Here is a 16,306-nt window from a genome sequence, read left to right on the forward strand (position 1 = left end):
AGAGAGCGTGCTAGAAATAGGAATGAATGGCGAGCGATTGTGACGCAGTTCCGGTAGGCCCTGCTGCTTCCTCCGGTGCCTTAGATGACCGCGGAGGTAGCAGCAGTAGGGGACTCAGCAGTATGAAGCTTCTTCTGTGGTGGAAATGTGGGAGGTTGGGCTGTGGCACCCTAGCAGTACCAGCTGAACTCGGCTGAGTCCCTGGTTAGGCTGGAGGAACGTAGAGAGTAGAGGTCCCCTTTTTTGTTTTGTTTCTTGTTGATGTCGGCTACCCCCCAAAATTGGGGGAAGTGCCTTTGGTATATGTATGTATGTATGTACAATAAAAATAGCTTATGTAGGTCATGGACTTTTACACATAAATAAATATCATAAAGCAGGAAAAGGTTAGCTCAACAGGCTTCATTATTGATCTCCCAATTGGTTGCCTTAGAAATTTGTAAAAAAGAAAATATTGTGAATAAGTCCGCTTTTAAAATCCGCTTAATGTCTCACTGAACAAACGTTCAGATGAATTTTATCATTTGACACACCTCTGATGTGATCTGCAAACTATACAGTACCTGTACTCCCTTTGACCATCATGTCTTAGTTTCAGTCCTATTGTATTGTTCTAATATTCTGATTTTTATTGTTGTGTGAATCATCTTGGTAATATTTTCTATAGCAGTTATAAGCTGTTACCTTTTAGTACCAATGTGGAAATACAATTATTGAAAACAGTATTTTTGTTTCCCAATTATAAAGTCCTTAAGCTCTTATTACACTATAATACAATGTTTAAGAATTCAAATATGGTGATCTTAAAATATTTTTTTATATTAAAATCTCTTCAACCTAAAGGGAAGAAACTGAAAATACCTACTTGTTGCTTTCATCTGTGTCCAGTGGACTGCCTAGATCAAGCTCAACTACCTCTTTTTGCTTCTTATTTTTCTTCTTTTTGGAAGAATTCTTCAGTGTCCAGTTATCTTCCTCTACTTGATCTAAGCTTTCTGTCTCTATGGGTAGAGAATTTACAGGAACCTGAGCTCTACAAAAGATGTACAGATAAAGAGTTAGACAGCATAAAATGGAATCATCTAAGAATATAAGTTCATACTTAACCATTGGAAAAGGTTTACATACTCCATAAATATTCATGAGTTTCTTCTAGGATTGCTAATCTGAGGTTTAAATTCCTCAATAATTCAGTAAAAAAAAATAATGGATTAAATTGATACAATGAAATGAAATGTTCATAATAGTAACTAACACATTAATCATATAAGTATAATTTCTTGGTAGGCAGTCTTCAAAGCCTACACCTATATACAAAATGTACTGTATTGATTTTGAGAACTCAAAGTTTCACAACTCAAAATACTGTACTTACTTTTCCTCTGTATTATTCTGATGATCATTAGAAGAACACTGAGACTCAGTATCATCTGCATCCCAAGAAATAGGCACAGTCTGAAAACAGTACAATGAATATAAATTTTGTTTTGCTTACATATAATTTCATTGTAAACCACACAAAAGATTCATTCCTATGCGGAATGTTTGTATCATCTCCATTATGTTTTTGAAGCTTCAAATTAATAGAAATTCTGTCTTACTCAGGATATATGAGCTTCTTATATTAAATCCTTTAAATAGTGAGTTTGAGGATTGAAGAATATCTCTGCTACAGACTAATATGTGAATGAATTTAATGTAACTTGGTGTTGCGACCCAAAGAATTTGTCCTCAATGAAAAAAGAAATAGAGGAAGAAAAAACTTGCAATCAACATTCAGAGTGCCAGGGAAGGGAGGAAAAAAAAGGAAGCAAAATAGTCAGGGGCCAAATGGGTGTTCATTTTAATTATTCTTACCTTGAATTCATTGATATTCCTTAATTGTAAAAAAAAATATCTTTCACCTTGATAGAAAATTTACTCTCCCAAAGCACGGTAGTTGCAGTGATGAGAGAGAGCACTGGGGTATGGATCTAGCTGATCCCACTTTTCACTTGAAAGTCAGTCCTTTGTGTTGAATTATCCAGCCAAGACATGTTAGTGTTCACTTGTATATTATCTGTTCATATTACATAATTCTATGCTTGTAGTAACTTCCTTTTTTTAGGACCATACAGGAATGTATCCTAATTATGTTGTACCATGATTTTGAAAAAAAAAATTAAAAAAATGCAAAACCAAAGGCCTATCTAGTGGTAAAACAGATTCTCTCACTTTGTGAGCTGTATATGAATAAACAATTATCTTTTTTAGACATATGATCAATGTGATCTTTTGCCAAAGGGTCAGTAAACCAATATTTGCAGAGAAGTGAGCATACTTTTAGTTCAGACTCAGCTTGCAACCCCCAAAGTTTGGGTTGAAGTTCCTCAGGAAGTCTCAAATGAATTCAATATCATTGAAGAGGATTTGGAGCAAGAAAATCCATTAGTATAGTAAGTTTAAATGTGAAATGTCTTAGAATTTTAATGATAGGCTACAAGATTTTCTAGGGTCAATTAATTCTCCTTTTAAAAACAACCATCTAACCTTTGAGTGAAGTTTGGACCACTAAAAATATTGTATCCTCAAATCGGGATAGGCCACTTGTCCATTCTTTGCATAATCTGTTCCTGAAACAACTAGGTTTGACTTTGTGTAGCCTAATGTTGTGTCTATGTCTATCCAGGTAACAATTAGGGTTGTATCGCCTAATATGACTACTGTTATCTATATGTGCATTGCCCACACTCATTATTGAATTTTTGTAATAGCTTGCAAAGAGTTGTTGTTGATTTGCACCACAGTGAGTGGCAATGTGATAGCTGGTGTTCCTCAGGGTAGTGTTCTTGGCTCATTACTTTTCATACTATATACACTTGATATGTGGTTTGATCTAGAAAACAAGTTTATTGCATATGCAGATGAAATTACTATCTTTGATTCAATTCCATCTCTCGAAAGTAGATCTAGGAATGCTAAATCCCTTAAAAGAGATCTAGCAAAAATTATTACATGGTGCAAATTATAGGGCAAGAAATTGAACCCTAACAAAATACAAAGTATGATTGTAAGTAGGTTGAGGACAGTAACTCTCTAAATCTCGGCATGAATCATGTTTCTTTAACTCTAAAGGACTTAAACCTTTAGCCGTGATTCTTGATAGCAAAATGTTATTTTCATTAGTAAAATAAATTTTTGAATATACTTACCCGATAATCATGTAGCTGTCAACTCCGTTGCCCGACAGAATTCTACGGGAGGGATACGCCAGCTATCACTATACTAGAAGGGGGTGTACTCACAAGCGCCACCTGTGGCCAGGTACTACAGTACTTGTTGTTGACGCCACCTCACTTTTTCCTCGGTCCACTGGTTCTCTATGGGGAGGAAGGGTGGGTCAATTAAATCATGATTATCGGGTAAGTATATTCAAAAATTTATTTTACTAATGAAAATAACATTTTTCAATATTAAACTTACCCGATAATCATGTAGCTGATTCACACCCAGGGGGGTGGGTGAAAAACCAGTGTACAAGACTAAAGGATAGCTAAGTATCCCGTATTTCATATAATCAGTTATCCACAATAACAATGAAATAATAAGTACCTGGTAAGGAAGTCGACTTGAACCGTTACTCTGCCTTTAATAAGATCGTCTTCCTTACTGAGCGCAGCGTTCCTCTTGGAAGGCTGAATCAACTCAAAGGTGCTAAAGTATACAGGGCTGCAACCCATACTAAAGGACCTCATCACAACCTTTAACCTCGGCGCTTCTCAAGAAAGAATTGACCACCCGCCAAATCAACAAGGATGTGGAAGGCTTCTTAGCCGACCGTACAACCCATAAAAAGTATTCAAGAGAAAGGTTAAAAGGTTATGGGATTATGGGAATGTAGTGGCTGAGCCCTCGCCTACTACTGCATTCGTTGCTACGAATGGTCCCAGGGTGTAGCAGTACTCGTAAAGAGACTGGACATCTTTGAGATAGAATGATGCGAACACTGACTTGCTTCTCCAATAGGTTGCATCCATAACACTTCTCAGAGAATGGCTCTGTTTGAAGGCCACTGAAGTAGCCACAGCTCCCACTTCATGTGTCCTTACCTTCAGCAAAGCAAGGTCTTCTTCCTTCAGATGAGAATGTGTTTCTCTAATCAGAAGCCTGAATAGTAAGAAACTGAGTTCTTAGAACTTGGAAAAGAAGGTTTCTTGATAGCACACTATAAGGCTTCTGATTGTCCTTGTAAAGGTTAAGACCTTTTTAGATAGTACCTAAGAGCTCTAACTGGGCAAAGTACTCTCTCCAGTTCATTCCCCACCAAGTTGGACAGGCTTGGGATCTCGAACGACTTAGGCCAAGGACGTGAAGGAAGCTCGTTTAGCAAAATCCGAGCTGCAAGGAACATGTAGCCGTTTCAGATGTGAAAACAATGATCCTGCTGAAGGCGTGGATCTCACTTACTCTTTTAGCTGTTGTTAAGCACACGAGGAAAAGAGTTTTTAATGTGAGGTCCTAAAAAGAGGCTGATTGGAGAGGTTCAAATCTTGATGACATAAGGAACCTTAGGACCACGTCTAGATTCCAGCCTGGAGTGGACAACCGACGTTCCTTTGAGGTCTCAAAAGACCTAGGGAGGTCCTGTAGATCTTTGTTGGTGGAAAGATCCAAGCCTCTGTGGCGGAAAACCGCTGCCAACATACTTCTGTAACCCTTGATCGTAGGAGCTGAAAGGGATCTTACTTTCCTTAGATATAACAGGAAGTCAGCAATCTGGGTTACAGTGGTACTGGTTGAGGAAACTGCATTGGTCTTGTACCAGCTACGGAAGACTTCCCCTTGAGACTGATAGATTCTGAGAGTGGATATTCTCCTTGCTTTGGCAATCGCTCTGGCTGCCTCCTTCGAAAAGCCCCTAGCTCTTGAGAGTCTTTCGAAAGTCTGAAGGCAGTCAGACGAAGAGCGTGGAGGTTCGGGTGTACCTTCTTTACGTGAGGTAGACGTAGAAGGTTCACTCCTAGAGGAAGAGTCCTGGGAATGTCGACCAGCCATTGCAGTACCTCTAAGAACCATTCTCTCGCGGGCCAGAGCGGAGCCAACCAACGTCAGCCGTGTCCCTTTGCGAGAGGAGAACTTCTGAAGTACCCTGTTGACAATCTTGAACGGCGGGAATGCATACAGGTCGAGATGGAACCAATCCAGCAGAAAAGCATCCACGTGAACTGCTGCTGGGTCTGGAATCGGAGAACAATACAATAGGAGTCTCTAGGTTATCGAGGTAGCGAACAGATCTATGGTTGGCTGACCCCACAGGGCCCAAAGTCTGCTGCAAACATTCTTGTGAAGGGTCCACTCTGTGGGGATGACCTGACCCTTCCGGCTGAGGTGATCTGCCATGACATTCATACCGCCCTGAATGAACCTCGTTACCAGCGTGAGCTTTCGATCTTTAGACCAGATGAGGAGGTCCCTTGCGATCTAGAACAACTTCACGAAAGAGTCCCTCCCTGCTTGAAGGTGTAAGCCAGGGCTGTGGTGTTGTCAGAGTCCACCTCCACCACTTTGTTAAGCTGGAGGGACTTGAAGTTTATCAAGGCCAGAAGAACCGCCAACAACTCCTGCAATTGATGTGAAGTGTCCTTTGCTCCTGATTCCATGTTCTCGATCATTCCTGTCCGTCCAAAGTCGCACCCCAGCCCGTGTCCGATGTGTCCGAGAGGAGACGGCGGTCGGGTTTCTGAACAGCCAAAGGTAGACTTCCTTGAGAAGAAAGCTGTTCTTACACCACGCGAGAGAAGACCTCCTCTCTTCGGAAACAGGAACTGAGACCGTCTCTAGCGTCATGTCCTTTATCCAGTGAGCAGCTAGATGATACTGAAGGGGGGGAGGTGGATTCTCCCTAACACGATGAACAGGGCCAGCGATGAAAGTGTCCCTGTTAGACTCATCCACTACCTGACTGAGCATCGGTTCCTTCTCAGCATGCTCTGGATGCATTCTAGGGCTTGGAAGATCCTTGGGGCCGACGGAAAAGCCCGAAAAGCTCGACTCTGAAGATCCATACCCAGGGAGACAATGGTCTGGGATGGGATGAGCTGAGACTCCTCAAAATTGACCAGGAGGCCCAGTTCCTTGGTCAGATCCATAGTCCATCTGAGAATCTCCAGACAGCGACGACTTGTGGGAGCTCTTAAAAGCCAGTCGTCTGACGGAGCCGGACACAAGATCATGGTACTGCTGCACAGTCTGTGAACTGTCAACCATGGGGAAGCGAGGAAGTACAGTGACAACCCGAAGCTGTCTAGACTGTCTGGGTCGTACAGACAACTCCTTATCGGGTTGCTGAGGTTGCCGCACTGCGTCACAACAAGTCACTTCTGCTGGTTGTTGAACGTCTTCCCAGTGACACACTGACTCCGTAAACAAAAAAAACCTTTAACAAGGACTAAGCTTGGACTGTATGTCTTGCAACACAGCTCAAGGTCTATGGGAGCAGGTGTGGTAACAGACGGGGTTAGTGACTGAAGTGGAACCATTACCTTCCCTGGAAGCATGTTATGCTTAAATAAAAGTCCATAGGAGGCTACGCAGCTAAAGGCTCCTCTCCAAATGACAGAGTCCTCAAGGGAATATCAAAAGGAGGGAGAAAAGCACTTTCTCATCTACAGGGACCATATCCGAGAAAAGTTAAGTTCTCTCAGTGAGGGTTTCAATGGTGCAAAAGCAGCAGACTAGAAGGCAACATTATGAAACTGCTTGACAGTCTAGTGAGTTGGCAACAACCAAAGATGTATGACTGAGAAGCATGCGGTAAGGTATGCAGAGCATGTTGTATGCAGAGCATGCTGTATGCAGAGCATGCTGTATGTAGAGCATGTTGTATGCAGAGCATGCTGTATGCAGAGCATGTTGTATGCAGAGCATGCTGAATGCAGAGCATGCTGTATGCAGAGCATGTTGTATGCAGAGCATGCTGTATGTAGAGCATGTTGTATGCAGAGCATGCTGAATGCAGAGCATGCTGTATGCAGAGCATGTTGTATGCAGAGCATGCTGTATGCAGAGCATGCTGTATGCAGAGCATGCTGTATGTAGAGCATGCTGTAAGGTAAGCAGAGCGTGTTGCATGGCGTTTAACATTTCTCAGAAATTCCATGACCAGTGCTAGAGTGCTTCATACATGCTTGCATGGGGTTTTAATATCAACATAATATTTACCTTACATTCATAACTCATGATTCATTTTTGTTTTGAAGATATTTTTGCCATATTTTGCGATATTGTTAAAAATATATTGCAAGGAATACATATATATTTTTATATAAGTAAGACAAATAACCTCCATTATCATAATGTTTGTGTAGGCATACATGTATATGATTACAAATGCAAGTTATGAAAGTAATGAGGTGTTATTATTGTCATTTGTTATTTCTCAAGTTGAGGAGAAAGTGGCAGATGCATGCGTTGAGGTGGCTGACTCATAGCATGAGGTTGCTGCCTCAAGAGTTGCGCTTGCTGTAAGGGTTGCGGATGCGCAGTAGCAGGTTCCTGAGGAACGAGTTAAGGTTCCTGAGGTGTGAGCTGCGAGAGTTGAGATAGCGGCTGCGCAGAACGCAGTTCTTGTCTCGCGAGTTGAGGTTCCTGAGGAGCTAGCCTAAGCTGCAGCGAGTGCTGAGGTGGCTGCCTCATTGATGGAAGAGGTTGTCGTACCTCAAGAGATTGTTGCCTCGCTGGTGGAACCGCAAGCGGAAGCGGAGGAAGTAAGGCATAAGACTCCTGCTCCCATTACTGAGGTTGCCTTAAGGAAGGTTAAGGTTGCTGCACAACGCTGGTAACTGGCAACTCAGAACGCGGTAAGGTAGCCTGAGGAACCTCAACTTCGTACGCCTGGCAGACTGGACTGCGGTGAGGCGGAGCTCTCGCAGGAGGAGGCGGAGGTTGCTGCACACCGCTGGTAACTGGCAACTCAGAACGCGGTAAGGTAGCCTGAGGAACCTCAACTTCGTACGCCTGGCAGACTGGACTGCGGAGAGGCGGAGCGTTCGCAGGAGGAGGTGTAACCTTCTCAGCCTGAAACTCACGCATTAAGACCCCAAGCTGCGACTGCATGGACTGCAGCAAAGTAGTCTTGGGATCAACAGACGATAAGGTCTGTTGTGGCATCGCCTTACCTCTCTTAGGAGGTGTGCAGTCACCTGAAGACTGAGGAGAGTCAGAGCTAACCCAATGACTGCATCCGGGTTGTTGAACTCTAACTTCGTACGTCTGGCATAGGTCTGGACTTTACGTTTAAGAGGTCTTGAGACCTGAGACCAGCGTTTTCTCCCCGAAATTTCTTCTGCAGACGAGCAAAATAAGGGCTCAATCGTCTGCGGGTGGGAGTGACGGTCTCTTAAGACACGCCCGCAACCACCGAGGATACTTCTGTGCGCCGATCAAGGCCTGCCGAACCCTTTTGCCCTTCGACATTGCTTCTCCCCTGGGCTTGGGAGCTTGCAAGAGGTCCCGGACTGGGAGGACGACTGGCACGCACAGAAGTACCCTCACGCACAACACTGACACACTTTGCGCTAATCACTTATCACTTTTGATTTTCTGTTTGCACTTATTTCACTGAACTCGAAACTTTAAGTGGTTTGTACCTGAAACACGCAATTCTATCCTTTCTCAAAAGTTAGTAATTGCGAAAACAGAATTACAATGTAACAGAAAAATCTAATGAAAGATAAATAATTCAGTGGCTGGAAAGAGACTAAACACTAGATCAAATAAACTACGTTTAAAATCTCTCACCGCATAAAGCTTGAGAACAAGAAAAACTCTAGAAACGTTTACCTTCTTCCCCTAAAGAGACAAGGGAGAAGAGCAAAAACGATAACAACGTTACTCGCTTGAACGAAACGTTTATCCTCCTCTTTCTCCCTCCGTCTCTATCTCTCTCTCTCTCTCTCTTGACTTAGAACCTGAGAGAAGAGCCCAATCATATATATCGTTAAAACATATTATTGTTAAAGGAAAATATTTCCCAAAATGAAAAGTTCCTTTGTAGAATTAAAACCATTAAGTTAAGAAAGAATGAACAAAACGCTAGACACGGTTACTCTTACTGCAACGTGACACCGTGAAAATTCTCTCTCTATCGTAACGATAGAGCGCAAGTTGAACGTTCTGAAACGTCAACAACTGCAGAGACAAAACAAAACGTTAGTTCAACTTTGAAAACAGTACGAGACTATCAAAGAAATTCTTACAAAAACATTAAAATAGCATAATATGTTAACAGGTAAAACCGAAATGACGGGCTCAATGTTAATTAACTTCGGTACAAGAAAAGACCGCCTACCATTAGGAAAGGTCGAATATATAAAAATTAATTTTAATAATTTTATAATAAAAGGAAGTTAATCGAAGAGGCCTATAAAAGGCGGAGAGATATAAAATAAATCTATAACTTTTGTTAAGCAAAATTAAGAAAGAGAGTCTATACTCTCTTAGACACCAACACTTCCGTCTAAGGGAAGGGTCGGCCATTAAAAGGTGAAAGAGAGTTCATACTCTCTTCGTCACCATAATTAAATTAATTCCAAAAGCTAACTAAGCTAATATAGAAGTTTCTAGTATAGCGAATAGCTGCAAATTTTAGAGAAATACTTCACCAAACTGTGAACAATACTCCAAAATCATAAGCGTATCCAAGAACGTCTTGCCGGAAGCACGACAGAGGAAAAAGTGAGGTGGCGTCAACAACAAGTACTGTAGTACCTGGCCACAGGTGGCGCTTGTGAGTACACCCCCTTCTAGTATAGTGATAGCTGGCGTATCCCTCCCGTAGAATTCTGTCGGGCAACGGAGTTGACAGCTACATGATTATCGGGTAAGTTTAATATTGAAAATTTACGTTTGAGAAATACATTAGGTCTGTTTCTTCTTCAATTGCACAAAAGATTACCTGAATGAGAAAGTCTTTTAAGATTTTTTATTATCAATTTTATTCTGAAGTATTTTAATTCTTTCATTCTGCCATGTTTTGAGTACTGTTCTCCTGTCTGGTCTTCAGCAGCTGAATCTCATCTTAATTTATTGGACAAGAACTTATTAAATTCTTACTCCTGACCTAGATGTTAATCTCTGGTACCATCATTCAGTTATTCTTTTCTGGGCTCTACCTGTGCCGCTCTGTGAAATGCTCCTTTTACATCATTTCTAAGGTAAAAACTGCTATGAAATTACCAGAGAAAAAGTTGTATAGGAATGCCAGGTTGAACCCAGCTCGCTCACCTTATAAGGTGTCGGTATAATACTGGGGCGTCATAAATCACAACCAGAGGTCTCGCACCATTTAGAAATCTCCTCTCAATATCCCTGTTACAGCGAGGTGCCGTTCAACACCCAACTCCGAACTCCACTACCAACAGTCCGACCCACACCAGTGACGTCACTCCTTTTATAGCACTTGCTAAGCGCACACTGTGTTTTCTCTGTGGTGTTTTTTCGGTATTTACCCAGGATTTTATTCACGATGTCGGACTCTACTGTCTCCCCATATAAGGTGATTCTTTATGCAGGTTACAATTCTTTTTTTTTTTCATAACTCTCACCCTCCTCTGCATTCAGATCTTCTCAGACTGTACCATCCTGATAGTAATACTAGGTATGCAGTTAACTCTAATATTCATGCCTTCTCCATCATAAAGCTCAATATTACACAGTAATCTATAACTTTTATTCCAGCTATGAACAAATTGTGGAATGATCTTCTTAAGGGGGCCAGCCGGCTAATGCTGTTTTTTAAGGACAGGACTTTGAAATTCATACCACTTAATAATGTGACTTAGGACATCTCCAAACTGTATAGGGTTTTTGCCTCTGACTTTCGGTTTTACAATGCTAGAGCGATTTATTCTGAAAATTAGTGTTTTTCAAATTCTATCTACTCCCTTGATATTTAATATTAAGACCTGGGATTACTACCCTACATAGACCTGAAGTAGACCTCTATAATCAAATAGTTTTGTTTTTCTAAAAGTTCTTTCTTTTTTGCTATATAGGAATTTTTTCATTATGGTAGAAAAATAAACCCTATAAATCAGAGGAAAAAGTAAGAAGAAATATGAAAAAAAATGGAAAAATGGCTCTATTTGATTGTTTTATATCTTTCTAAGTTATATACCAAATTTCAATGTTATATCTTTAAAACTAAGGGAGAAGATAGAATTTGAAGGTCAGTAAGTATAGTTTTGAAATACAGGCGTTCAAAGTTTTTCTTTGTATTTTTACAAAGATAATATTAATAAATCATGATTATTACAAATTTTGTTCCTTCTTATTATTATTATTATTATTATTACTAATATTAAATGCTAAGCTATAACCCTAGTTAGAAAAGCAAGATGCTATAAGCCCAGGGGCCCCACCAGGGAAAATAGCCCAGTGAGGAAAGGAAATAAGGAAAAATAAAATATTTTAAGAATAGTAAAATAAATATTTCCTATATAAACTATAAAAACTTTAACAAAACAAGAGGAAGAGAAACTAGAAAGTGCACCATCAAGCAAGAGAACTCTAACCCAAGACAGTGGAAGACCATGGTACAGAGGCTATGGCACTACCGAAGACTAGAGAACAATGGTTTGATTTTGGAGTGTCCTCCTTGAAGAGCTGCTTACCATAGCTAAAGATTCTCTTCTACCCTTACCAAGAGGAAAGTAGCCACTGAACAATTAGAGTGCAGTAGTTAACCCCTTGGGTGAAGAAGAATTGTTTGGCAATCTCAACGTTATCAGGTGTATGAGGAGAGAGGAGAATCTGTAAAGAATAGGCCAGTCTATTCGGTGTCTGTATAGGCAAAGGAAAGAACTGTAACCAGAGAGAAGGGTCCTATGTTGTACTGTCTGGCCAGTCAAAGGACTCTATTACTCTCTAGCGGTAGTATTAATAAATCAAAACAATGTTATTTATCTTCATTTAATCATAAATAAAAATACCTTTGCTCAATATCTTGCTTCTTTAGGCTCCTGGTCGCTCCTTCATCCACAATACTCTCTCTCTCTCCTTCACTACCTCCACTAATATGGCCAATATTGTCCACTTCTGAACTCTTTTTAGAACATATTTTCTTCTTCTTTATGTTAACGAGAGGACAAAATTTTCTTTCCCGCTTTGGCATGATGAAATTCTTGCCAAAACCAAGAAAAACAGACTTAAAAGCAAGCGAATGTCAGAGGTCAAACTCAAATGTGTACTCTCTGAAGTTTGTGCTAGCACTGAAGGGTGTAAAAATACCTTCTTGTCTTGTGACTCACGGAATCTATACAGATGCCATTGCTCACAATTTGTTTTATATTGAAATGAAATAATTATCAAAATTTACGATAACAATAAATACTGCTTTTTCTTGTAGGGATCAATGTTTTTGGCTTATTGGGTTACTTTTACTAATTACCCTGTAACTATGAAAGTAAGAGGAATTTTGACAAAATATTTCTTATACACATTCTACATTGCCATACGAAGCTCAGTGAATTTTCTCAAGATTTTGTGTTCTTCGTCGTTTACCCCCATGAATTAGCATACCGGCCGGGCCCCTTAATCGGACAGTTGAATTGGTGGAACTTCAAAAGTTCAAACTTGAAGTTAATGCTTTTATATTGATCAGGCTGACACAATAGACCACCATCACCCAGTCGCCTTCAGCATCAAATCTAACTGTTGTAAACATTAAAAAGCTGTTCAATGGAAAACATTACTTTTGGTTACCATCAAATTATCTCTAACAATATCGTCTGGGAACAAGCATGAATCAAACAAATCAAATAGAAAAAATTTCAAATTTTCAAGATAAAGTAAAAAAAAAAAAATCAATGTAATCACAGTTCCTACACTTTGAGATTGAGATTCTCATGCAAGTAGGCTACTTTATGAGGTGTTTCAATTACTTCTTCATAACATGTAACAAAAATAAAAATGAAGATTACAGACCATAAAGAAAGGGATAAACCAGTCAGAAAGACCAATTAATGAATGAACAATGGAATATTAGAATGATGCCAAACCTGGCTATCATATGAAAAGAAACAGGTTTGGGAATTCCAGAAAAGACATGTTTCCAGACCTCCATACAACTTCTGTAAGTTAGACTAGAAAGTGGCTACAGGTACATTAGAAACTGTGAATATGGGACCTGATAAGTTTTATGGGGTTGTGATAAAATAATAAAATCATCTTGTTTATCAGGTCACTAACATCAAACGGGAAAAGACTTCCATACAACTTTTGTCAGACTGCATTGTAGCTCTAGGAGCATCAGGAACTATATGAATACAGGCACATATAAGTTTTATGGGTTGTTATTAAAACTATCTAATCTTCGTGATTCTGATTAAATATGTGATATCTCTGTTTGGTCAAGGACTGTCAGTAAGAAAATCTCCAGCTAGTCTGATATTGCATGGATTTTGAAAACTTCTTATCTTTTCAATTATAATCATACTTAGAAACTACTAATATACTTTATTTCCTTACAAAGATGTACATGAATTCAAGTAAAAAAATTATCACCTTTAAATCATGAAAAGTTATTTAAAGATAGTTCTTGACATTTTTCCCAAGGATGATGGTAAAATTTTACAAAAATGATATTTTAATTATAAAATAAATTTTTGAATATACTTACCCGGTGAATATATAGCTGCAACTCTGTTGCTTGACAGACAAAAAACTGTACAAAAAAAACTCGCCAGCGATCGCTATACAGGTTGCGGGTGTGCCCATCAGCGCCATCTGTCGGCCAGATACCAAACTCCATGTAAACAAAGACTCAATTTTCTTCTCGTCCCATTGCGACTCTATTGGGGAGGAAGGGAGGGTCATTTAATTTATATATTCACCGGGTAAGTATATTCAAAAATTTATTTTATAATTAAAATATCATTTTTAAATATTTAACTTAGCCGGTGAATATATAGCTGATTCACACCCAGGGTGGTGGGTAGAGACCAATTAAATATGTTTACATCTTATGAGCTAAGAGTTTTTATTTCATTTTAGAAGTTATCAAAATAACAAAAACAAAATAAATAGGTACCTGGTAAGGAAGTCGACTTAGACGATTACTCTGCCTTATAAGTACGTCTTCCTTACGGAGCCTCGCGATCCTCTTAGGATGCTGACAGACCCCTAGGAGCTGGAGTATCAAGGGCTGCAACCCATACAACAGGACCTCATCAAACCCCTAATCTGGGCGCTCTCAAGAAATGACTTTGACCACCCGCCAAATCAACCAGGATGCGAAAGGCTTCTTAGCCTTCCGGACAACCCATAAAAAACAACATTAAAAACATTTCAAGAGACAGATTAAAAGGATATGGAATTAGGGAATTGTAGTGGTTGAGCCCTCACCCACTACTGCACTCGCTGCTACGAATGGTCCCAGTGTGTAGCAGTTCTCGTAAAGAGACTGGACATCTTTCAAGTAAAAAGACGCGAACACTGACTTGCTTCTCCAATAGGTTGCGTCCATTATACTTCGCAGAGATCTATTTTGCTTAAAGGCCACGGAAGTTGCTACAGCCCTAACTTCGTGCGTCTTCACCTTAAGCAAAGTTCGGTCTTCCTCACTCAGATGTGAATGAGCTTCTCGTATTAACAATCTGATAAAGTATGACAAAGCATTCTTTGACATAGGAAAGGATGGTTTCTTAACTGAACACCATAAAGCTTCAGATTGGCCTCGTAAAGGTTTGGTACGCTTTAAATAGAACTTAAGAGCTCTAACAGGGCATAAGACTCTTTCTAGTTCATTGCCTACGATCTCCGATAAGCTGGGAATATCGAAAGATTTAGGCCAAGGCCGAGAAGGCAGCTCATTTTTGGCTAGAAAACCAAGTTGCAGCGAACAAGTGGCTTTTTCCGACGAAAATCCGATGTTCTTGCTGAAGGCATGAATCTCACTGACTCTTTTAGCCGAGGCTAAGCATACCAGGAAAAGTGTCTTAAGAGTGAGATCTTTCAGGGAGGCTGATTGTAACGGCTCAAACCTCTCTGACATGAGGAATCTTAGTACCACGTCTAAATTCCATCCAGGGGTCGCCAAACGACGCTCCTTGGTGGTCTCAAAAGACTTAAGGAGGTCTTGCAGATCTTTATTGTTGGAAAGATCTAAGCCTCTATGCCGGAAGACCGATGCCAACATGCTTCTGTAGCCCTTGATAGTGGGAGCTGAAAGGGATCGTCCTTTTCTCAGGTATAAGAGAAAATCAGCTATTTGAGCTACAGAGGTACTGGTCGAGGATACAGAAACTGACTTGCACCAGTCTCGGAAGACTTCCCACTTCGATTGGTAGACTCTAATGGTAGACGCTCTCCTTGCTCTAGCAATCGCACTGGCTGCCTCCTTCGAAAAGCCTCTAGCTCTCGAGAGTCTTTCGATAGTCTGAAGGCAGTCAGACGAAGAGCGTGGAGGCTTTGGTGTACCTTCTTTACGTGTGGGTGACGTAGAAGGTCTACCCTTAGAGGAAGACTTCTGGGAACGTCTACTAGCCATCGAAGTACCTCGGTGAACCATTCTCTCGCGGGCCAGAGGGGAGCAACTAACGTCAACCTTGTCCCTTCGTGAGAGGCGAACTTCTGCAGTACCTTGTTGACAATCTTGAACGGTGGGAATGCGTAGAGATCCAGATGTGACCAATCTAGGAGGAAGGCATCTATGTGTATTGCTGCTGGGTCCGGGACTGGGGAGCAATAGATTGGAAGCCTCTTGGTCAGCGAGGTTGCAAAGAGATCTATGGTTGGTTGGCCCCAAGTGGCCCAAAGTCTCTTGCACACATCCTTGTGGAGGGTCCATTCTGTTGGAATTACTTGCCCTTTCCGACTGAGACAATCTGCTATGACATTCAAGTTGCCTTGGATGAACCTCGTTACTAGGGAGATGTCTTGACCTTTTGACCAGATGAGCAGGTCCCTTGCGATCTCGTATAACGTCAGTGAGTGGGTACCTCCTTGTTTGGAGATGTACGCCAAGGCCGTGGTGTTGTCTGAGTTTACTTCCACCACTTTGCCTCGAAGGAGATACTCGAAGCTTTTCAAGGCCAGATGTACTGCCAACAGCTCCTTGCAGTTGATATGCATGCTCCTTTGACTCGAGTTCCACAGACCTGAGCATTCCCGACCGTCCAGTGTCGCGCCCCAGCCCAAGTCCGATGCGTCCGAGAAGAGAACGTGGTTGGGAGTCTGAACAGCCAGGGGAAGACCCTCTCTTAGGTTGATATTGTCCTTCCACCAAGTCAGACAAGACTTTATCTTTTCGGAAATCGGGATCGAGACC

At 40.8% G+C, this 16,306-nt stretch overlaps 1 protein-coding gene across 3 annotated transcripts in view; it reads right to left on the reverse strand.

Moving 5' to 3' along the window:
- LOC137653558 (centromere-associated protein E-like) overlaps positions 1-16,306 on the reverse strand; it is an 892,913-nt gene that overhangs the window by 329,941 nt on the left and 546,666 nt on the right. For all 3 annotated transcript variants that reach the window (XM_068387057.1, XM_068387056.1, XM_068387055.1), the window contains exons 26-27: positions 1,376-1,455; positions 866-1,033 (exon numbers count right to left, since the gene is read on the reverse strand). In XM_068387057.1, coding sequence (XP_068243158.1) covers positions 866-1,033; positions 1,376-1,455 — 248 coding nt within the window. The remainder of the gene's footprint in view (positions 1-865; positions 1,034-1,375; positions 1,456-16,306) is intronic.

Source organism: Palaemon carinicauda, chromosome 14 (genome assembly GCF_036898095.1).
Source record: "Palaemon carinicauda isolate YSFRI2023 chromosome 14, ASM3689809v2, whole genome shotgun sequence".
Taxonomy (NCBI): Eukaryota; Metazoa; Arthropoda; class Malacostraca; order Decapoda; family Palaemonidae; genus Palaemon; species Palaemon carinicauda.